Source organism: Aquarana catesbeiana, linkage group LG11 (assembly GCF_042186555.1).
Source record: "Aquarana catesbeiana isolate 2022-GZ linkage group LG11, ASM4218655v1, whole genome shotgun sequence".
Taxonomy (NCBI): Eukaryota; Metazoa; Chordata; class Amphibia; order Anura; family Ranidae; genus Aquarana; species Aquarana catesbeiana.
In genome coordinates this window covers 189,396,253-189,421,707 of record NC_133334.1, presented here as the reverse complement: position 1 = coordinate 189,421,707, position 25,455 = coordinate 189,396,253, and the positions used below count along the sequence as shown (strand labels likewise).

The 25,455-nt window shown below is 42.6% G+C and overlaps 1 protein-coding gene across 2 annotated transcripts in view; it reads right to left on the bottom strand.

The window, feature by feature from the left end:
• SPTBN2 (spectrin beta, non-erythrocytic 2) overlaps positions 1-25,455 on the bottom strand; it is a 1,434,510-nt gene that overhangs the window by 918,991 nt on the left and 490,064 nt on the right. For both annotated transcript variants that reach the window (XM_073605131.1, XM_073605132.1), the window contains one exon: positions 12,420-12,642. In XM_073605131.1, coding sequence (XP_073461232.1) covers positions 12,420-12,579 — 160 coding nt within the window. In that variant the 5' untranslated portion in view covers positions 12,580-12,642. The remainder of the gene's footprint in view (positions 1-12,419; positions 12,643-25,455) is intronic.

The window sequence follows — 25,455 nt, the reverse complement described above, 5'->3', positions numbered from 1 at the left end:
GCACTGATAGGCACAGTTAAGGCAGCACTGATGGGGACAGATAAGGCGGTACTGATGGGCACAGATAAGGCGGCACTGATGGCCACTGATAGGCACTGATGGGTGGCACAGATGGGTGGCACGGATAGGTTGCACTGATGGGCACTGATAAGTACCACTGATGGGGGGCACTGATGGGCGGCACTGATGGGGGGCACTGATGGGTGGCACTGATGGGCAGTGATGGGCTGCACTAATGGGCACTTATGGGCACTGGTAGGTGACACTGATGGGCACTAATAGGTGGCACTGATGTGCAGCACTGTTGTTGCACTGATGTGGGCGCTGATGGGTGGCACTGTGGGCGCTGATGGGTGGCACTGATAGGTGGCACTGTGGGCGCTGATGGGTGGCACTGATGGGTGGCACTGTGGGCACTGATGGGTGGCAATGTGGGCACAGATGGATGGCACTGATGGATGGCACTGTGTGCATTGATGGGTGATGCTGGTGGGCACTGGTAGGCGGCACTGCTGCCTATTGCTGTGAGAGCAGATGATCGCCGTGATCGGGACTGATGTCCCTCTCACGGCTGCCGGTGATCGGGTTTTTTTTCCCCCTCACGCTGTCATTGGCTGACAGCTGATCATGTGGTAAAGGGTTGGGACTGACCCCTTACTCTGATCTGTGATCAGGCGAGCCTCATAGACTCGCTAATAACCGAGCGCGCCGCGCGCACCCTGCAGGGGGCGCACAGGCCGCTCGTGCACGGGACAACGTCAACAGACATAGTCCCGGCAATGTAGATCCGCGCTGTTGCCGTCATTTGGCAATAGCGTGGATCTGAAGAGGTTAACATAGACAGAACATCCTGTTATTATTTGTTATTAACACTGCAGTGCCACCTGCTGGGTAGAAAGGTATAATGCATATATCTATTGTCAGTTTAGATAAGCGACTTTACATTACATGCTGTTGTTCTTTTCCAACAGTCTATTGAGGGAAATAACTTGGATGGGGAAAATGCTCCAGAACTGTCCTCCTGAATACCAACAGTTTATGATAATCAAAGATGCAAAATCCCGTTAAGGGTTAGAAACCCTCAGTCCCTTAGAAAGTAGCACAAAGTGTTGTAGGAGTATCTCCAACCTCACTGTAGACACTGATCCCAGCTCTACTGACTGCAGGAACTACCAGCCCACATGGCTGTTTCCTAACCAGCCCACCCAGCTGCTCCAAAAATCACCCAGTGCAAGGGAAAGGAAAGATTAAGCACAATGCTGTCTTGAGGAAAGGCTTGCTACATGTGACAGTCTCTCCCCTTGTGAATCGCTAGGTGTGCTGATGTACTCACACTGTCCTTCTTGCTCCCGCTGCATCTTAGGCAAGACTTCTTTCAACCCGCACTGCGGTCAGAATCCTCCCAAGCCAGCCCAAGCTCCAGTCTGAGGCAGAGCCTCCCCTAGACCCAGGGACTTCCCCTCCAAGGCTACTGACAGTCTCCTCAGCACTCTATCCTCTACCCGACTCCCCTGCTGGTATGACTCATATGGCTCAGCCACTCTGCCAGGTCCAATACCTGGGGATTGGCCAAGTTCCCTTAAATATGCAGGTCAGCCCTCCTGGCCTCCTTCCACTAACCACTAGAAATTTCTCCAAACTTCTAGGGGAGTCACCAGTGACCTGCCTCTATGAGTAATCCAGCCCGACTTGAAGTAAACCCTGACCCAGTTTAGACTCACAAGTAAACTAGAGGCGAAACATAGATTTGCCTACGCTGACACTATTAGCACACTAGAGGGTGCTACAACTTTATCCCAAAAGTAAAACAAACTGTTGTTGCAACCGATTGTGTACAGTGCAGTGTGAGTTGGAGTTTGGCTTCAATTAGTTCAGTGCATCTAACTCTCCCCTCCCTCCAGACTGACAATGCTGCTGATGAACAAAGGTACCCTTGTGCTCCTTCAGTCAGGGTGGAGGAACTCTAATACAGTAGGTGTGTTACTGATCAGATCACCAGTGAAAAAAAGCCTAAAAAAAAAGAAAAACAAATGCAGCCACCACATCTATGGAAGGGTAAGCTGCAATATAATACATTTTTGGTTTTGGGGTTAATACGTCTTGACCATTGTCAGTGAAAGCAGAAATAGGCATTCAAGAGCCTTACATACTGTATGTTGTAGCTATCTGATTAGAATAGAAAGTCAATGGTGGCCCATAGATGAGCCAAGTATAAACAGAGAAGGTCTACAAAGAAAATTCTCTGCATGCTAAAAGTCTGCATGTGTGTTCACCTTGAGAGCGAAGATCCCATTCTGAGCTCCACGTGTTTAATGTCTGCTTATATTCTAGCTCAGGATGCATTTCATGGCCTTTTAAAAACAAGTGTGATTAGCAAGCAGCCAGTCACCATTGGTTTGGGCTCCTTAAAAGAGCAAATGAAAGTAGTGCAGCATAGTAAGTGCAGCACTGTCTATCAGAATAGATTTTCTGATGTCTTTTCTTACACTGTTAAATTGTCAGGGAGGTCATGCCAACCTGTGGACTACTATGCTAGCATGGACACCTCCACATGCGCTGCCTTCTGGCTCTCTGCATGTGAGAGACAACTGTCTCAGTGTTGCCAACTGTCAGTATTTTTACTGGGCACTTTTCTCCTACCAATAAATGCCAGTGACAGGAAAAGGTTGCCGGTAAAAAATATGGCTGTGACGGCCGAGACCATCCAACTGCCTGCTACAGCGTGTTCGGATGGCACCGGCAGGGTCCAGCAGAGGTGATGCCTGAGCGTGTCATGAGATTTCATGGTGCAAGGATGCTGACCAGAGCATCCAGAGCCTCGTCTGCGGGATGGGAGCACGGCAAGCCGGGAGCGGGACTGTCAGTGCTGTTTGGTTTGGACTGGAGTGGATTGAAGGGACCACCTGGTGTGGAGAGAGACTGTCACTGTGACTCAGGAGGGGATGTGTCGTGTCGGTGAGGTGTCATCATCATTTGTGCTGCTGCACTCTGCTGTCAGTGTCACTGTGAAAGTCCATTTTATGTGCGTGTGGTGTCCATTCTAATTTCTTGCCCTCCCGAGTCCTGTCCCTGAGCTACTTACTTACTATATTGAAAATAAAATAAGAAATATGGTTTTTGCCCTAATATCTACCTTAAATCACATTGCTAATTGCATATTGTTTGTAGCCTAAATAGTGAAATTTTCACTTAAAAAAGTAATTTTGTAACTTTTTGGAAATGCCAGTAAACTTTGGGTGTCATGTCAGTGAATTTCAATCTGGTAGGTTGGCAACACTGCAACTGTCCACACATCTCTGTACACAACTCTTTTGTGTTTAAACAGTTTAAGCTTATGTGAGCGGCCAGGCACACAGGCTTGATACTGGCACTGACCCCAGATGGGCTATTTAAAACTTTGCTAGACCTTGACACTAAATGGTCTTCAGCTGTATCTCTGTGACCTTTAACCCTGAATTTAAGCCTGATTATTGCTATTGACTTGAGTTTCATCTGATCTGTCTAGGATTGTGTATTTTTAACTACAATTGTTTGTTTATCAGACTTTGGCCTGAACTTCTGGTCAAGGGATTGATTTACTAAAGGCAAATCCACTTTGCACTACAAGTACACTTGGAAATGCAGTCGCTGTATATCTGAGTGGGACATGCAATGAAAATAAAAAACAGCATTTTAGCTTGCACATGATTAGATGATAAAATCAGCAGTGCTTCCCCTCATTTCAGATATTTCCCTCAAATCTACAGCGACTGCACTTTCAAGTGCACTTGTAGTGCAAAGTGGATTTGCCTTTAGTAAATAACCCCCCAAGAGACAGTCTACCCATTTTACACCTTAAAGCGGAGTTCCACCCAAAAATGGAACTTCCGCTTTTAAGGGCAGGTGACCCCCTGACATGCCATATTTGGCATGTCATTTTTTTGGGGGGGAGCGGATACCCTCTTTTTAGAGGGATCCAGCTCCCACTTCCTCCCGGGGCACCGCGGATCCAGAAGAAAGTTCACCTCTCCCCCCTCCCTATCGGCAATCATCTGGGACTTGTCACAGGTCCCAGATGATTGCCCGGCCAGTCATAGTGCGCAGTGCGGCTCGCACATGTGCAATGCGTGCCCAGCTGTGAATACAGAATTTGTAACTGCTGACTTTTAATTTTTAAGGGAAAGACTCGAGCTCATTTTTAACACCTGCATGTTGCTGACCTCCACCTAGCTCTGACTTTAATGTTGACACCAGCTCGGTGGTGATGTAGTTCTAGCATTTACACTGTGAACAATAATGGCCCAATATTTTCTCTAACAAGACACCTCTGTCCTCCAATCACAGGCAGCTATTGTAGACTTTGGTGTATTACTTTACTGCCAGGGTTTGTTTAGAATTTGTTGTAATCTCGTTGATGGACACTCCTAACAGTAAAATGTTACTGTTACACTATATCTTACCCTCACATTCCCTGTCTCACTACCCAGGGATGCTTGGGCTGGAGAGGCCATCATCTCGGGCTCCTCATTCCAATAAGGCTGGCCATATATTATACAATTTTCTTGTCCAATTTTCCTTTATATTTACCAAAACCATATAATATGAAGTCAAACCTAAACACTTTCAATTTGTATGCAATCAGGCAGGCGTTTGCACACAAAAAAAAGTGAATAGGAAAATTGTATAATGTATGACCAACTTAAAGTTGGGTTCCACCCATAAAAACAAAAATACCTGAAAAATTGTAAAAAAAAAACAAAAAAACATTTGAATATATATATTTTTTTTTTACTTACCTCTAAATGCCTGTTGCTAGGTGGTCCCTCGTAGTCTGCCTCTTCCTTTGCCTGGGCTGGTGACATCACTTTCCCCCAGGCACAGGAAGGGCTTGGCTCTGCTCCCTCCCTCCTGTCAATCATCTGGGACCCATTACAGGTCCCAGGTGATTGAGCGGCCAATCACGGCGCGCGGCGCCGCTCGCGCATGCGCAGTGGGTGCCAGGCTGTGAAGCCACAGCCCGGCGCCCACAGTTGAAATGCCGGCGCCGACGAGCGGAGGGGGGGGACGAGCGGGGCTTCGATCCCCCGCATCGCTGGACCCAGGGACAGGTAAGTGTCCAATTAAAAGTCAGCAGCTGCAGTATTTGTAGCTGCTGACTTTTAATTTTTTTTTTTTTTTTTAATGGAGCTCCTGGGTGGAACTCCTCTTTAAGTGACAAAAATGATGAAAAATGCATGGCATGTGGTTTAACCCTTTAGCACCGACCGTATGCACATATACGGCCTCAGGTTTAACCGCTTGCCGACCAGCCTCCGTCATTATACGGTGGCAGGTCGGCAAGATCCCGCGAACCGTCGTAGATATACGTAGGTCCCTTTAAGCGGGATAGCAGGCACGCGCGAGCGTCCGTTGCACAGCGGGAGTGCCGATGCTCATGACCTGTGGTCACGATGACCGCCAGCCACAAGCAATCACGGGCACGAGAGGCAGAACAGGGACGTGTGTGTTTAAACACAAAAATCCCTGTTCTGTGAGCTGAGGAGAGAGAGATCGTGAGTTCCTATGATAGTTCCTATCTCCTTTAGTCAGTCCCATCCCCCACAATTAGAACACATACCTAGGGAACACAGTTAATCCCTTGATTGCCCCCCTAGTGTTAATCCCTTCCCTGCCAGTGACATTTATACAGTAATCAGTGCATTTTTATAGCACTGATCGCTGTATAATTGTCAATCAAAAATGCCAAAAATATGTATAATTGTCAATCAAAAATGACCCAAAAATGTGTCAAAAGTGTTCGATGTGTCCGCCATAATGTCGCAGTCTCTATTAAAATCGCAGATCGCCACCATTACTAGTAAAAAAAATAATAATAATAAAAATGCCATAAATCTATCCCCTATTTTGTAGACGCTATAACTTTTGCTCAAGCCAATCAATATACGCTTTTTGCAATTTTTATTACCAAAAATTTGTAGAAGAATACATATCGGCCTAAACTGAGGAAAAAAATAGCTTTTAAAAAAAAATGGGGCTATTTATTACAACAAAAAGTACAAAATATTGTGTTTTTTTCAAAATTGTTGCTTTTTTTTGTTTATAGTGCAAAAAATGAAAACCGCAGAGATGATCAAATACCAACAAAAGAAAGCTCTATTTGTGGGAAAAAAGAACATCAATTTTGTTTGGGTACATCGTTGCACGACCGCGCAATTGTCAGTTAAATCGATGCAGCGCCAAATCGCAAAAAATGGCCTGGTAATTAAGCAGCCAATTCTTCTGGGGCTGAACTGGTTAAGAGCGGGCAGTCGGCTCTTTAACCACCTCAATACAGTGCACTTACACCCCCTTCCTGCCCAGACCAATTTTTAGCTTTCAGCGCTCTCACAGTTTGAATGACAATTACTCAGTCATGCAACACTGTACCCATATGAAACTTGCATCTTTTTTTCACACAAATAGAGCTTTCTTTTGGTGGTATTTAATCACTAGTGGTTTTTTTTTTAGTTTTTTTTTTTTAAAAACTCAAATTTTGTGAAAAAAAATGAATTTTTCCTTGTTTCTGTCATAAAATTTTGCTAATTAGTAATTTTTCCTTATACATTTTGGCCAAAATTTATACTGCTACATATCTTTGGTAAAAATAACCCAAATTAGTGTACATTATTTGGTCTTTGTGAAAGTTATAGAGTCTACAAACTATGATGCCAATCTCTGAAAATTGATCACATCTGATCAGGCCCTCAGTACATCAGGTGAATCTCATTTCTTGAGACACTAACAAGTCAGGAAAGTACAAATACCCCCCAAATGACCCCTTTTTAGAAAGTAGATATTCCAAGGTATTAAGTAAGTAGCATGGTGAGTTTCTTTAAGTTGTCATTTTTTTCCCACAATTCTTTGCAAAATGAAGATTTTTTTATTTTTATTTTTTTACAAAATTGTCATATTATCAGGTTATTTCTCACACACAGCATAAGCATACAACAAATTACACCCCAAAATACATTCTGCTACTCTTCCCGAGTATGGCGATACCACATGTGTGAGACTTTTACACAGCCTGACCACATACAGAGGACCAACATTGAAATAGCACCTTCAGGCGTTATACAAGCATAAATGACATATCTCATTTCTCAACCACCTATTACACTTTTGAAGGCCCTGGAGCACCAGGACAATGGAATTGCCCACAAAATGACCCCATTTTGGAAAGCAAACACCCCAACGTATAATCTATGAGGCATAATGAGTCTTTTGAACAGTTCATTTTTTTCCAGAAGTTTTTGGAAAATGTGGGAAAAAAATTAAAACTCATTTTTTTTTTACACAAAGTTGTCCATTTATAAGATATTTCTAACACATAGCATGTATATAGCAAAAATTACACCCCAAAATACATTCTGCTACTCCTCCCAAGTATGGCGATACCACACGTGTGAGACTTTTACACAGCCTGGCCACATACAGAGACCCAACATTGAAGTAGTACCTTCAGGCGTTCTAGGAACATAAATTACACATCTCATTTCATTCCTACCTATCACACTTTTGAAGGTCCTGGAGCACCAGGATAGAGGAACTACCCACAAAATGACCCCATTTTGGAAAGCAAACACCCCAACGTATATTCTTTGAGGCATGGGTTGCAAATAGGTACTAGGGTACTCTGATGGGCTGCAAATAGGTACTCGGGTACTCTGATGGGCTGCAGATAGGTACTCGGGTACTCTGATGGGCTGGTTAAAGGTACTTGGGTACTCTGATGGGCTGGTGACAGGTACTCGGGTACTCTGATAGCCTGGTGACAGTTACTCGTGTACTCTGATGGCCTGGTGACTGGTATTTGGGCACTCTGAAAGGCGGTGACAAGTACTCATATGGACTGTGACAGGTACTCATATGGAATGTGACAAGTACTCGGGTACTCAGATGAACTGTGACAGGTACTCAGGTACTTATATGGACTGTGACAAGTACTCGGGTACTCCGATGGACTGTGACAGGTACTCAGGTACTTGGGTACTCAGATGAACTGTGACAGGTACTCAGGTACTCATATGGACTGTGACAGGTACTCAGATGAACTGTGACAGGTACTCGGGTACTCATATGGACTGTGACAGGTACTCGGTTACTCAGATGGACTGTGACAGGTACTTAGGTACTCAGATGGTCTGTGACAGGTACTCGGGTACTCAGATGGACTGTGACAGGTAATCGGGTACTCAGATGAACTGTGACAGGTAATCGGGTACTCAGATGAACTGTGACAGGTACTCGGGTACTCATATGGACTGTGACAGGTGCTTGGGTACTCAGATGGACTGTGACAGGTGCTCGGGTACTCTGATGGACTGTGACAGGTACTCAGATGAACTGTGACAGGTACTTGATGGGTGATGACAAGTCCTCTTTATTGGGGGCAATCAGTGTGATTGGTGTACACTGTAAGCGATAACCAGATGTTACCGCAATCTCCTTCTCACACACGATCAGTGTGTGAGGAGGAGAACCCGGTAACATCTCGTTACCGCGGTTTGTTGACATTTAGTGATCGGCTGTGAAAAGATCACAGCCGATCACGTGGGTAAACAGCCGGCCAATGGCTGTTTACCAGCGTCGGTAATGAGCAGTGTTCCCAGGAACATGCAGCCACCGACGTGCACGTGCAGCACGCTTGCACGCATGCACTGTGCACAGTGGGGTGGAACCATCTGTGATCAGCCGTGACTTCATCACAGCCGATCACATGGTAAACAGCCAAGCCCAATGGCTGTTCACCCCCCTCGGTGGCGAGCGGTGTCTCCTTGACACGCCGCCACAGAAGGAAGAGGGATGCGCTGCACGATCGCGCGCATTCCCTGTTTAAATGGGAGGCCGTCATATGACGCCCTCCTGCAACGAGAGCCACGCCGCCTGGCCATCATATGACAGCCGGCAGTTGGCAAGCAGTTAAGGATAACAACTGATGCAGCTAAAAGTCACTCGGCTGTTATCCTTAAGGAGCGGGAGGGGATGTCCCCCCGTCCCCCCTTCCTGCCGCTCTTCCAGGGCCTCCTGCCCCACCGAGGGACCCGATCCATGAGCCGGCACTTTCGCCGGCTAGGCTGAGACTGGAACAAAGCTGGAAATGGCTTTGTTCCAGTCTCCTATGTAAAAACACGGAAGTGACATCACAATGTCACTTCTGGTTTACTCGTTTGCAAGTGGCTCAGATTTTAAAAATAAAGTAAAAAAGTGTACTAAAGCTCTAATATGAACTAGTAAATAAATAAATAAGTGACAAATACTAGAAGATGACCAAATAATATAGCTGCAATTATTGTGTTTGTGAATTGATATCACACAAAAAGTGTTGTATATATTCAGAATGTATAATGCGCTAATATTAACCTCCCAACATAACATGGTGTGATCTCCTAATGGTTAATCAGTGAATCATGTGCAAAATAATCAAATGGAGCCTATTATAAATAACATAAAATCCTTCACCATAACAAAATCCTCTAACTAAATATCAATGTGATAATAAATTATTGAACACAATAAAAAAGAGAAAAAGAAAGATGAGAAATATTAATGTGATGAACCACCATGCACAGATATCTCAATAGGACAGCATACTGCTGTGAAGAAATATAACGTCTTTGGTGATTGATGAATATAGACAGGTTGCAATGAGTAATCCCCAGTGATAGATGGCTTGCTCATATATTCAGCTGCTCATTAGCATGGGCTGGCTTCTGGCTTTCAAAGAACTTCTGCAGTATGAAACAAAAAAAGGAGACCATTTCGCAGGTAGTGTAATATGTAATTCCTATAAACTAAGGGTAAAACTTCACTCACACTTTTCAGCAGAATAAATCGCATATGGTAAGGTCAGTTGCATACAGCTAACAGCTGGGTTCTCCTCACACGCCAACAGTGTACACACAGCACTGCTCATCACTGGCTCCTCCCGACCAGTTTCATCACTAGACACGTGACTTTTTTAAAGGTCTATATATATATAATGTTTAGGGGTTCTAAGTAATTTTCAAGCAAAAAATATGGATTTGAACTTCTAAGCAACAAATGTCAGAAATAGGCTTGACATGAAAAGGAAAAACAAGCCCCTAAGAATTTGTGTTCACTTTGTTAGGGTATAATAGCCTACAGCAACTAAGAATGGATAGGAATATCAAGCGAGTTGCCACATTTGAACACTTTTACTAGATTGTCTATTTGGACATCATAGTATTCTATGTATTTTGTAGACTACTGTATACAATGTATTCATTTCACCAATATATCTGTATGAGTGGCTAAACATACGGTAGTCCAGTTCCACCTCTGATCTGACAGCCTATAGCGGAGTTCCAGCCGTTTCGGTGTTTATTAAAAGTCAGCACCGTTTCGGTGTTTATTAAAAGTTATACTGACACATAATCACACACATAGGTTGGACTTGATGGACTTGTGTCTTTTTTCAACCTCGCCTACTATGTAACTATGTAACTATGTAGCACCTACAAAAAGTGTAGCTGCTGACTTTTAACAAACACACACTCACCTGTCCTACAATCAAGCGATGCGGCCGCCCGAACCCTCGGTTCTCTACCCTGCGCCGGCATCACTAGTGTGGGCACCCGGTTGTGACAGCAACACCCGGTTGTTGAGAACCTCCGCTCGAGTCGCCTAGACGGCACGAGAGTAAGTGGGAGCTGGGTACCTGTCAAAACTAGGTACCCACTCCCCCACCAAAAAAAATTACATGCCAAATGTGGCATGTTGGGGGTTTGGAGTCCTTAAAGTAAAAGATCCACTTTTGGGTGGAACTCCGCTTTAATGAATCTCTTGGGCAGGAATCTAGCAATGTTGGACTACCTTTGGAGGTAATAATGTTGGCTTTCAGTTTCTACAAAATCTCTGTGCAGGAAGACTATAGTACTTCAGCATGCATGCACTACATATCCTGGGTAGCTAAATTGTAAGTTACTGTATAGTAAAGCGTGTGGTTGTGCTTTTGAGCATGAACAAATGTTTGTCATTTCCAGTAAAACTTAGGTCGTCTATTGCCATTTTATGCCTATTAATCTGACTTTAATGTTTTGTATTTATAAATCTTCTGAAATGTGCAATCTGGTATTTTTCTAAATAAATTTTGATTCATAAATTTCAAACTTCTGTAAATGGAGAAGTTTGGAGTTCAAACATGAATGTGCCTGTTATGGTATTTCCAGAGTCAGTCTACTATCAAAAGTGGTAAAAATTGTAAAGTTAATTATTTAGTTATAAATATTGGTCTGAATCTACACGATATATACAGTATATTGACTATGAATGTTGGTCTGATTTGGACAATCTTCAGTGCTACTGATCTTGTTTTGAGTACCTTTAGGATTTGCTCTAACTAACGCTTTAGGTAGTTTTCACTACTGAAAAACTTATAAACCTCATAAGTAATAAGAATTTCAACTGTCACAAAACCATAGCTTTATTTCACAAGAGGCACATCCTATTTGCACATGAAGGCTAACCACAACATGAAGAAGCTTTTGTGAAAATGAAGCATATGTAAAGGTGTATGCATGGTACTTGAAATTTAGAATGTATTTGTAGTAACAATGTAAAAAGTCATGGTCCGCCGTAATCTATATTTATCTGCTATTAGGATTAAAATAGGTAAACAGCAACCCAGATAGCAAGCAATATTGCTGCAAGTTTAAAAATGACTTGCTAAGCTATTGCTAGACTTCAAAAGACTTCACTAGGCTTCACAAGTTTGTTGCACAATTGCAGCAAGTCCGCATTGCATGACTCCAGATCAACTTTCTTTACAAACATCCTGCAAGTCTGCAGCAAGTTCTGGTTCAGTTATGTTGTGCAATTATCATCCCACCGGAGGGGTCACTGTGGCTGAATTTTTATGCTGTAGACTTGCAGAGCTCTTGCTGTAGACTTACCACTGCAACTTTGTTCTTGCTAGAGACTTGCCATGCAAATTTGCTTCAAATTGGAAAAGTGTCAACTAGAACTTATGCTTCAAGTGCTCTGCAAGTGTACAACTTGCCAGTGAAAATGTGCAGCAAGTTAACAGACTTACAATTCAACACTGCCACAAGGCTCATATCTCTAACAGGACAAATCTTATATGTTTCAAATAAACTAGCTGTTTATATGATGCAAAATAATTTGATGTGAAGTCTTAAGAGCATACGTATTTCAAAGCAGCTAGGAAATGCTTTTACTTTGTATTACATTTGCCTGAGCATAATCTGTAAATTAACTTAAGCAGGTAAAGTATAGATATGACATTTTATTGTATCACATGAGTAGAAGATGGGTACATGGCTTGAATTCTCCTCAGGGTTCATGATAACTTGACATTGTCTATAGGCATCATCCCCACTTGTTTCTTTTAATGTTTCTTACAAAAGCCCCAATGTGGTTACCTGCTAGTGCTTTGATTCTTGATCTTTCAAAGAGACGTGCAGAACTGTTTTCATTGTCCCAGTCATCATCATTTGCAAGATCCCATCGGTTATTGATATCATTATATTGCTGCTGAATCTCCAGGCTGTCGTAGTCTGTTGGTGAAAGTGGATTGCTCATGGTGGCAGTGACAGTGTCAAACCGGATGTAAAATGGAGGCTGTTTTCAATGGCAGTGATTTACCTAGAAGAAAATAAAGAATGTGATTAATGCAGAATTATTTGAGTTGTTTAGTTAAAGTATCTGTAGTGCAGTCCTATTTAGGTTGCTAGGTAACAAATTTAAACAATAGTTTTTATTAAGGTTTTTGCATGTTTACAACTATCCATACACAGAGAAAGAAGAAAAAATAAATACAATAAATTGCCGTTCAGATAGCAATGATAACTTGCCAAATTTGTGGCAGTGTTGAATTGTAATGCCGCATACATACGATCGCACATTCCGACCACAAAATCCCATTTTTTTTTTCCGTCGGATGTTGGCTCAAACTTGTCTTGCATACACACGGTCACACAAATGTTGTCGGAAATCCCGAACGTCAAGAACGCGGTGACGTACAACACGTACGACGAGCCGAGAAAAATGAAGTTGAATAGCCAGTGCGGCTCTTCTGCTTGATTCCAAGCATGCGTGGAATTTTGTGCGTCGGAATTGTGTACACACGATCAGAATTTCCGACAACGGATTTTGTTGTCAGAAAATTTGAGATCCAGATCTCAAATTTTGTTTGTTGGAAATTTCGACATTAAATATCCGATCAAGCTCCCATCGAACATTTTGTTGAAAATTTCGACCGTGTGTACGCCGCACAAGTCTGTTAACTTGCTGCACATTTTCACTGGCAAGTTGTACACTTGCAGAGCACTTGAAGCACAAGTTCTAGTTGACACTTTTCCAATTTAAAGCAAATTTGCATGGCAAGTCTCTAGCAAAAGCAAAGTTGCAGTGGTGAGTCTACAGCAAGAGCTCTGCAAGTCCACAGTATGAAAATTCAGCCACAGTGACCCCTGTGGTGGGATGACTATTGTACAACATAACTGAACCAGAACTTGCAGCAGACTTGCAGAATGTTTGCAAAGAAAGTTGATCTGGAGTCATGCAATGTGGACTTGCTGCAATTGTGCATTAATTTTGTGAAGCTTGGCAAGTCTAGCAATAGCTTAGCAAGTCATTTTCAAACTTGCAGCACAATTGCTTGCTATCTGGGATTTTATCTTCACTGTTCTTCTTGGAGGTTTCCTCAATATCTTTGTGTGATTTAACTGGGTCTGCAAGTCTGAAGGTTTCATATGTAAGAAATGCTAGAGGAAAATAAGATGACCATATTGTGAACCCCAACTTGGTTGGTTATATGCTTTTGATTTTAAAAAATGGAAGAGCAACATCAGTGAAGAGAGATAGTGGCAATACAGAAGAATAGTATTGCAGCTGACACATTCTTTTCTCACATCCGTATATGTCTTTGCTCTGGGCCCCCAAGAACTGTCAATTCAAGCCAGGAGCAATGTGAGGCCTACAGCTGTTTACATACATTTGCATATATTTACTGCATGTTAACAACACTGTGTTTGTTATATGTTTTAAACCAATTTATAACCATTGCAGTCGACTGACATTAATAGCAAAATGCAGGTTCGTGAAAAATAAGTTTAAATAAGCATTTTTACACTTGGATAGCAAGCCAAAGGTTGCACAAAAAGGATCAACTAACACCCTAAAGAGGATATAAACAAATAACAGCTCTCTCTTTACCTGACTGTTTTTTATTAAGTCACAAACCTGTTTTGTTATGCCCTGTACACATGTTCGGACATTCCGACAACAAAATCCATCGGATTTTTTTAGGACGGATGTTGGCTCAAACTTGTCTTGCATACACACGGTCGCACAAAGTTGTCAGAATTTCCGAACGTCAAGAATGCGGTAAAATACAACACGTACGACGGGACTATAAAAGGGCAGTTCAATACCAAGTGCGCCACCCTTTGGGCTCCTTCTCCTAATCTCGTGTTTATCTCGTGTTAGTAGAAGTTTGGTTAGAGACGACTCTCGCTTTTCAGACTTGTGATTTTCAGATCGTTTTACTGCTGTTCAGTTTATGCTTGTGGGTTTGTATCTGGTTTTCAGTGCCTGCAATCAGTTCGCATTTGATTTTCAGTGCGTTCTTGTCCACTCGTTGCTGATTTTCAGCTCGCTCTTCATAGGCCTTACTGTTCTTCAGTGTATTCTGTTAGTTTGTTCTGACAAGCCGACCGTTTTGAAGCCATGTGGCGGGTACGTACTCGTCGTAGAGTTCATGCTGTGCAGGGGCTTAGTGTTGGGCTTCTTGCTTTGACACAAGCCCAGTCTATGAACAGGGTGGGGAGGAGTTTATGGACCAAGAATTGGTTACTCCAGTGTGACCAATTCTCTCACATGCCTTTGCTGCATGAGATCCGTGAGAATAATCCTGATGATTTCAGGAATTATCTCAGGATGACGGACCCCGTTTTTCACCGTCTGTTGGCTTTGCTGACCCCTTATATCAGCAGGCAGGACACCTGCATGCAGCAAGCCATCACTCCGGAGCAGAGGCTAGTCGCCACATTGTGGTACTTGGCAATCGGGAGAAGTCTGCAGGACATCAAGTTCTCGACAGGCATCTCCCCCCAGGCTCTGGGGATCATTATCCCAGAGACCTGTTCTGTCATCATACAGGTCCTGCAGAAGGACTATATTAAGGTAAGATTTCTCCTTTAACATCACATTCTATGTATTTAATGTTTGCTAATGTATTGTATTTCTTTCCTCATTCCCTAATTGCCATGATTTAATATGCTGTGAATGTCCCCTTTGTCCTCCTGCATCCTGGAAGCTTTTAAACTTTCTTTTTTGTCCTTCATGCATATTTGCCTTCACTAACCTCCCCAGCATGCTATCCTGGGCCCATATACAATTTGCCTAGTCACTTAACAATGTAGTTTGTCAGCTCCATTGTAGTGCTTACCTTAAACACCCCCTAAAATGTGTACAAATGTTATTTGTGTCCTTAAATTCATGCAAAGTGCCGGAGGCTTTTTTTGGGGGGGGGGCCAAAATCATTTGGAACCCCCCCAACCGCTAAGTCAGCTGATAACAATCCTCTGCTGACTTTGCTAAACCCATACACACTATACCCATGTCTTTTGTGGTCAGATTTATGGATGAATTCACCAAAGCATGTAGTGCAAGGGCTTTCCTGAATACTTTCAAATGGTACTGTTTAAAGTTTTGTTCTCCTATTATTATCTTGATAGGTAATAGCAGAATGTAAAAATGTGCTTCAATTTGTACAGTGTGTATTTATAATTTTGTATTATGAAACTTCTTACTTGTCAATTGGCTGCCAATAGTGTAAGTAAGGAGGGGCTGGCCAAAGTAACACACATTATGTATGCATTCATCTCTCAATGAAGTGGAGAGGGTTACCTGTCCAAAACATCCCCCCTTAAATTTTTACAATGGGCCATCAGAGGGGGTGAGGAATCTGATAGGTGGACCTTATACTTTTGTCTTTAAATACTCCTTAAAATAAATGTTATACTGATGTTGGCCAAGAGTGTTTGTGTCTAATCTGCTTGCAATGTTTATGTGCAAAATGACTAATTTTTGTTTTCTTGTTTGACTCCACAGTTTCCTTCAACGCCACAGGAATGGCAGACTGTGGCCTCCCACTTTGCCACCCGTTGGGACTTTCCCAACTGTGGAGGGGCAATTGATGGGAAACATGTCCACATAGTCCCACCCCCCAACTCGGGGTCATACTATTATAATTACAAGGGGTTTGATAGTATTGTGATGTTGGCGGTGGTGTCGGCTACTTACAAGTTCCTCTATGTGGACGTGGGGAAAAATGGCTGGATGTCGGATGATGGAGTCATCGCCCAGACGGAGTTCTACAGGCATCTCCAGAATGACAGCTTGGGCTTGCCACCTCCTGAAGACAATGTGGAAGCACTCCCATTCATCTTCGTTGCGGATGAAGCATTTGCGCTGGGGGACCATCTTATTCGGCCATTCCCTATGAGGGCCCTCACCCTGGACCAGAGGGTTTTTAATTACCGGCTGGCCAGAGCCAGAAGAGTGGTGGAGAATGCGTTTGGAATAATGGCCAGCCGGTTCTGCCTATTTCTTACACCCATACACATGGCGGAATATAAACTGAATCATATTATCCTTTGTTGCTGTGTTCTCCACAATTTTTTAAGGAGAAATTCTATGTTGCCTCAGTTGGTCCTGAGGCCGGAATTATTAATGAACAAACACTGACAGGGGTTGAAACTGGCCCTCCTGGCTTGCCCCCCCAAAGCGCCCGCGAGGTCTGTTAAAAAATACATGGAATACTTTGCGGGTAGGGGGGCCATTGATATGTCAGACAATGTCTGAGACATTTTTAAAATAAATGTATTTTTGAAACTGAACTAATATTTGCTTTGATTTACTGCTTGGCTTTCTTTTAGCTGTCTCCTCGGTTATCTTATGGTCTTTTTTTTGGCCCTTTTCTTAAACAGTGCAAACGAAATTTCTTTGAGACATGAGGTGACAATCTCTTCTTTGGCTAACTATTATTATTATGTTGTGGGTCTGCTACACACACACCTTGTTTTTGTTGTTTATGTATGCAATGCATTACTGACAAAAATATTCATCATTTTCAGCACCATGACAGAAATTTGGGGAGTCATGAAAATGGCGTGATTGTGGCAAATTATAAAGCACTGTGGGTGTTATTTACTAAAGGCAACTCCACTTTGCACTACAAGTGCACTGCAAAAGTGCACTTGAAACTGCACTGAAACTGCACTTGTAGTGCAAAGTGGATTTGCCTTTAGTAAATAACCCTCATTGTCACTGAAAACACCAACTTTACTCCAAAAACTGCTTTTGAGCATTGAAAGAAGAAGCCACACATTGTTGATTATAAAACTTTTTACTCAAAGCACATTCACATGTGCGTTTATAAAAGGGTTTTTGAACAAACCAATATCTTTGGTGTATAACATTTTTTTTGGTCACATTAATTATAAATAGCCTTTTTTGGTAAAACAGGCATGTTTCAAAGCATAACATACACAACTCAGGAACTTACAAAGTTCAACTTTGATAAAGTGAAGGCAATATCAGAAATTAGTATGTCCAAAATTTGTTGATATTTCCTTCATCAGATGGGGTGATGTCACCCCTGTAAAAGCCAAATTTTGAAGATGCACATAAATTGGGATTCAAATTGGGGATTTCCCTCCTGATCCCATGCCTAATGTCAACATGTGCTAGCTCCCATCATGGGGGATCAATGGACGTGTTTTGGGAGTGCAACCCCTTCATCTCAGCCACTTTAGTAGCAAGGAAGGGGTTGCACCCACAAAACGTGTTCATTGATCTCCCGTGATAGCAGATAGCACATGTTGACACACCGTGTGCATCTTCAAAATTTGGCTTTTAAAATACTTTAAAACTTTTTTGGAAAAACAAAAATAGACGAGAAAAAATGTAGGTATTTTTGGGTCTTTTATATTCTCCCTAAAACATCAGTGATGTTCTTTATTTTTTGTTGAACATTATTGATGTTTTCCTTTAGATTTTCTAAATCGCGATTGCACCCCATTATCTCCCCGATGAGGATCTGGGCGCTTTCACTTGTGAAATGACATTCTTCTTCCACAACATCCACATCACCTAAAAATAAACAAAAAAACACACCATGTATTATAAATATGCAGGCATACATCTATTACCTGAAGCTGTGGTCTCAGACACTCACCTGTTGTGGTGACTATTTTGCCAATTTCAAAAACGTCTCCCTCCTCCTCCTCTGCTTGTATTTTGGGGATTTCCCCTTCTTTCAGAGGTGGTGGGTCCCTGGTCTCCTCAGATGTCCCAAGTCTTTTCTCCCCTATGTGAATAAAAAAAGGTATACTTAGCACACAGATATTTGAGGTCAGAACTAGTAATATGAAACATTGCTTGGAAGTGTCATACAAGCTGAAAACATTATTTTTTTTTCCCTTTCTAAAGCTGGAATACTTACCTGTTTTGTGCAAGCTTCACAGATGGAGACATCCCTAGTATCCACTGGAGCACCTATGTGGGACACCCTAATAAAAGGGGTGTTCTGGTGTCCCATACTAGTGCTCCTGCGTCCAGATGTGTAAACAGCTGCTGTTATTTCAGCTCATTCCTTACACCGAATGAAGTTTGCATTTCATTCTAGTTACAAACCCATCTAGACATCAAACTTCTTTTAATAGAACTAGGCCTGAACAAATGTAGTTACCTGCATCTGCCCAAAACATTGTATTTTAGTGGGCAAACGAACAAAGTTTCCTATGAACGATTAATGTGCCCATGAACTTGAAAGTTGCCATTTTAAACTGTACATCAGTAAAGAAAAGCACATGGAGCAGCATGCAAGTAATAATAATAAGAATAGGAACACACGACAACTACTTACATTTTTGAATTACTCTCTTGATCCTTCTGTACTGATCATGCTCCCTCAGTTTTAGGTCTGATCAGCGTTTCCTCAATTGATCCTTGGATCGTCGTACCCCAAAATTCCTGTGCAGACTCTTCACAACTTTGTCATGATCTTGGCCTTTCTCACATTTGGGTGTGGGTAAGGTCCATACTTCCCATCATAGTCGGCCCTCTTCAAGATGTCCACCATCTCAACCATCTCTACAAAGGCCATGTTTGAGGCCTTAAATCTCCTGCGGTATCAGGATGTTTCTAGCTCCGGGCTTTCCTCCTATCTTGCTGCTGAAATTATTACGCATGTGCTGTGTCTCTGCCATGTGCTCTCCCCACTCTCTAATGAAGGTACAATTTGAAATTGGTGCATCACTGGCCTATACTGCTTATACATTGAGGCCTATATTGGGTCAAGATTAGGAGAGTTTAGCCTGATATTAGGGTTTGTCTTGTGCTGTGTCTTGCAGAGAAAATGGATGGGTTCAAAGACCACGGTTTCCTCCCAATCTTCATAGACAAGTACAGGGAACTGCCCTGTCTGTAGCAGGAGAAACATCCACAATATAATAACAAATTAAAGAGGCGGGCAGCGCTGGAGAAACTGCTGGAGTTGGTGAAGCCGCAGGTCCCCACAGCAACCATCCCCTAATTAAAAGCCAAAATTGGTGGCCTGAGAAGCACATATCTTAGGGAGCGCAAGAAGGTCCAGGATTCCCAGATATCAGGAGCTGCAGCAGGTGACATTTATGTACTCAGGCTGTGGTACTATGACAGACTGCAATTTCTGTCAGACCAGACTGAAGTCAGGGAATCCCTCTCAACCCTACCTTCCACGCTTCCTTCCACCCCAACTGAGGCTTCCGATGTCTAACCTGGGCCTTCCAACCAGGAAGAAGTGGAGGAGCCCAGCTTGAGTCAGGTATAGCATTGTTCTACAGATTTCTTGTCAAAAAATAAATGATGTTTACTAGATATGATTATTGATCACTAATTACTGATTTAATAAAGGCGTTTACATATCAATAGACAGTAGTAGCCAAAAATAATTGGGACAAGAATGAAAAATGTTGGGCTCAGAATGATAGTCTTTTATATTTGTTAACATTCAATTTGCAACAGTCATGAGCTGAAAATTGTGTGTGATTGATGAACCAAAAACTAAAACTATGTCCCTTTTTCATACACAGGAAGACCTCAGCCAGGAGGAAGCGGGGGTAAGTGTCAGCCAGGAGGCGGCTGGGCCCAGTAGACTCACAGAATCCCAGGTACCTCCCCTCTGCCTTCCAACCAAAAGACCCAGGAAGGGGAGGAACGTGGAGGAGTCAGCACTCAGGCTGATTGGGGAAGCTTCTGCTGTCCTCAGAACCATCCCACTTGTCAAGAGGCCTTTGCCTCCATGGCTGCATGCAAACTGCAGGACATGGAGGAGGGGCAACGCCTCTTGTGTGAAGAAATCATGTACCACACACTAAATAAGGGGTTGAGGGGACAAATCACCAATAAAACCCACCTGTGTGAGTTGGACCATCCTCCTCCTCCTCCTGCCACACCTACAACACCACAGTCACAGCCTGGATGTAAGCCTGGAAGGAAGAGTGGAAGGAAGACAAGAAAGTGATGGCCTGGGTTCAGTCTGGTCTAACAAAAGATGCAGGCTCTTGTATGACAGCCTGGGGACATGTATGTCATCTGCTGTTGTTCCTGATCTCTTGGACTTCTGGACCAGATTGCACTGCCTTATACATGGACTCCTCGGGCCACCAATTTGGCCTTAAAATAGTTGATGCATGCCCTGGGGTACAAAAGCTTTGCCAATTTCAGCTGTTTCTCCAGCGTTGCCTTCTTCTTTATTTGGGTATGACCCCTAATAAAGGTTTTTTTTAACAAATACTTGCTAAGTGTTTTACTTCAAAAAGGACGGTTTATTTGTGAGTAGGCAGGTACATTTCGAAAATACAATGTGAAATTAACAAGGGACACCAACAACAAACAACCTCCTTGAGGGTAAAAAGTACAAGATAATAATGGTGTTGTGGTAACTTGACACACAAAACCCACAAAAAAAAAATTATGGAGATCACCAAAAAAAAAAAAAAAAAAAACATAAAACAGGAGATCTTGATTAAAAAAAACCCCACAAAATAATTAAAAATATAAAAACATAAAAATAAAAAAATATTCGGGAGATCTGGCGAATAAAAATATTATATTAATGAAATCACGAGAAATAATAAAGAAAGAAGTTTGTGAGAAGTCTGTGTGAATATGAGCAGCAAAACAACCTCATTCTTCTAGCATTATAAAGAAGAAGAGAATGCGCTGCATTAAACAATTTAAAACATTGTAGCGTGACGCTATATCCATTACGAACTCTAGTTTTACCAGGCCGAGCACTTCCGTCTCGTAATTTATTCTGAGCATGCGTGACACTTTGTGTGTCAGAATTGTCTACACACGATCGGAATTTACGCGGGCATTAGGGTTGGAGTGGCGCTAATAAAGATGTTTTTTATCTTATGTATATGAGTTTTGTCCATTTTTGAGACAACCCAGCAGTAAAAAGTCCCACTCTACCTGTTAAGCTACCCTGGTTGGGAGCTGTTATTTGCTTATATCCTCTTTTTTACACTTCTTAATGCAGATTGTGTTGTGAAAAAGACAATAACGTAATACTGATATTTTATATTGCATGTTCTGCATTTTTGTTACTGGAAAGTACTTACGATGTGAACAAACCCTAAAAGCCAATACATAACAGATGGCTGCTGTCCGCACAGATACCATACTTTATTCTATGATTCGTACATCAGCTCAAACGTGATCATTTATAATACTTTCACACCAAAATCTGATGTTTTTATTGGTATTAGACTGTAGTTAAGTGTAAAACTGGCTTCAGTTACAGTATTTTCCATAAAGCTGCAAACACCTGTGTTTTTAAGTGTGTTTGAATCATGCTGTGGATATATTTAGAATAGCTGGTTTGTTTGATATAATGCTTAAGAAGTGAACAATAAATGTCAGTGGAGAAACACTTTAGCACATTTACATTGCATTACAAAAATATTTCATGCGTATTTTTGTGTGCTTTGACCCAAAGATCAAAAATATATCAACATGTAAAGTTAATGGTAACATGGCTCTATTTATGATGCCTGTGATATGTTTTCCATACAGGGTTATACCTAACCATCCTCCATATTCTCCTATAGATCTAAAAGCAAAAGTATCATATGTATTATTTTGTGTTAAAGGAAGTCAACTTTTTCACTGGTATTGAAGAATAATTAAACTAGAACAAGAGTGCAATATAGTGCACCTTACAGTTTTTAGATGTGCAGTCTTCCTTAGTTTTTTTATCTTTATTTTTGTGCTAAGAACATTCTGAGCAAATACAGAAAATACCTGTTGGTCCTGCCAGAAATGTTGGGGTTCATTTACTAAAGGCAACTAGACTTTGCACTTTGCAAAGTGCAGTTGCACTCTGCAAGTGCATTTGCTCCAGAGCTTAGTAAATGAGGCAAATCTTCACTTTGCAAAGAATACCCAATCACATGCAAGGAAAAAATAAATAAAAGCATTTTTTATTGCCCATGATTGGATGATGAAAGTCAGTAAAGCGTCTGATCATTTACTATGCTGTGGAGAAACTGCTCTTGCAGAGCGCAACTGCACTTTGCAAAGTGCACAGTCAAATTGCCTTTAGTAAATCAACCCCGTTATGTCCTTGTCACTTTGTGTGAGCTGCACAAAGGAATATCTTCCTTCCTAGCTATCTTCTGGAATCTACCAATATCCCTGCCCCCTATATAGTTGAATTGAGGAGATATGGACATGTTTGTAGTCCATATCAGGAAAGCAGCTGAGGGTGACAACCCTGGCTCCTTCCATTGATACAGTGGAGAAGTGATGTAGCCACCCAGGGACAGAAAATGTGTTATTTTCAGGATTATCAGGTAAAGATAGAGCAAAAGAAGATTGGCATAACTTCACCAAGGACTACTAAGCTGCAATATATTACATTTGGTTTGGATACACTTTAAGTGCCCACTCCCTTATACATTTTGTCAGACTGGGTGAGAAAGTGCCAAAGAAAAAACTGTAAGTGCAAACGTGCACGTGCAGACATAGAGAAAGCATTTTGTACCTTATTCTGGCAAATAATAGGATTTTTAAATCCAGCTTACCTGTAAAATTCTTTTCTTGAGAGTACATCACGGGACACAGAGTATTCATTACATAGTGGGTTAGATAGGCACCATCGGTGATTGGACACTGGTTAACCCCAATTAAGGAGAATTCCTCCCCTATATAACCCCTCCCATACGGGGAGGACCTCAGTTTTGTAGCAAAGCAATAGGTAACCACATAAAACCCATAGAAGGGCGGGAGCTCTGTGTCCCGTGATGTACTTTCAAGAAAAGGATTTTACAGGTAAGCTGTATTTAAAAACCTATTTTCTTGATCATACATCACGGGACACAGAGTATTCATTACATAGCGGGATGTCCCAAAGCAATGCTCATTTGAGGGGAGGGAGACACAGATCAGAAAATAGACCGCAAACGGACCAGAGGAACTAAACTGCTGCCTGCAGTACACTGCGCCCAAAGGCGGTATCCTCTTGCCCTCTTACATCCACCTGATAGAATATGGTGAATGTATGGACTGAAGACCAAGTCGCAGCCTTACAGATCTGAGCCATGGAGGCCTGGTGATGCACTGCCCAAGAAGCACTAACAGCCCTAGTTGAGTGTGCTTTCACATGAAAAGGAGGAGTCTTCCTCTTTATATCATAAGCCTGAAAAATAATCTAGAAAGAGTGGATTTTGACGCTGCTTGGCCTTTCTTATGGCCATCCGGCAGAATAAACAAACAATCAGTTTTCTGTATCTGAGCGGTTGCCTGCAGACAGACACTGACTGCTCTAACCACATCAAGAGTGTGCAAAGATTCTTCCTCCGCAGACTGCGGATCTGGAAAAAAGGATATTAGGATTACATCTTGATTCAAATGGAATCCTGAAACCACCTTAGGTAAGAAGGAACGATTAGGACGCATAACAATCCTGTCCTCGTGAATAATTAAATATGGCTCTTTACAAGAAAAAGCTGCCAATTCTGATACTCTCCTAGCAGTGGATATGGCTATCAAGAAGACTAATTTTTTAGTCAAAAGCGCTAAAGGAGCCAGGTGCAGTGGCTCAAAGGGTTGTCCCTGTAAAGCCGACAACACCAAATTCAAATCCCATGGGCATACTGGAGGTTTGACTGGCGGATTCAACCGCAGTGCCCCCTGAATAAAGGCCCGGACAAGGGAATGTGAAGCAATTGGCTTCTGAAAAAATACAGACAAAGCCGAAATTTGGGCTTTGATAGTGCTCAAAGCCAATCTCATTTCTAGGCCTGACTGAAGAAAGGTCAAGATTCTGCTAATCATATAGCTTCTAGGATGCCATCCCCTGGGTTCACACCAGGAAACATATGCCTTCCAGATTTTGTAGTAAATAAGCCTGGAGGCCGGCTTTCTGGCATTGACCAGAGTGGAAAGGACTGACTCCGAGAGCCCACGGTCTTTTAAAATGTGGGTCTCAGCAGCCAAGCTGTCAAATTTAGACTTCGTAAAGCAGGGTGGCATATCGGACCCTGCGTGAGCAGATCTGGCCGGAATGGGAGGACCCAAGGCCTGGCCACTGCCATCTTTACGATCTCTGCATACCAAGGTTGTCTGGGCCAAGCCGGGGCTACTCAAAGGACCGACTTTGCTTCCTTTTTGACCCTTCCCAGCAACCGCGGAAGAAGAGGGTTCGAAGGGAAGGCTTACATTAGACATGCCTTCCAGATTTTGTAGTAAATAAGCCTGGAGGCCTGCTTTCTGGCATTGACCAGAGTGACTGAAGAAAGGTCAAGATTCTGCTAATCATATACCTTATAGGATGCCATCCCCTGGGTTCACACCAAGAAACAAATGCCTTCCAGATTTTTTAGTAAATAAGCCTGGAGGCCGGCTTTCTGGCATTGACCAGAGTGGAAAGGACTGACTCTGAGAGCCCACGGTCTTTTAAAATGTGGGTCTCAGCAGCCAAGCCGTCAAATTTAGACTTCGTAAAGCAGGGTGGCAAATCGGACCCTGCGTGAGCAGATCTGGCCGGAATGGGAGGACCCAAGGCCTGCCCACTGCCATCTTTACGATCTCTGCATACCAAGGTCGTCTGGGCCAAGCCGGGGCTACTAAAAGGACCGACTTTGCTTCCCTTTTGACCCTTCCCCGGAACCGCGGAAGAAGTGGGTTCGGGGGGAAGGCATACATTAGATTGTACTGATCCCATGGGATTGTCAGAGCATCTGACCCCTGAGCAAGTACATCCCTTGTTCTGGACACAAATTTGTCCAGCTTCCTGTTGAATCTGGACGCAAATAGATCCACATCTGGTGTTCCCCACCTTTGACATATGGTTTGGAATATGTCGGGGTGTAGGGACCATTCTCCTGGGCATAATTGCCG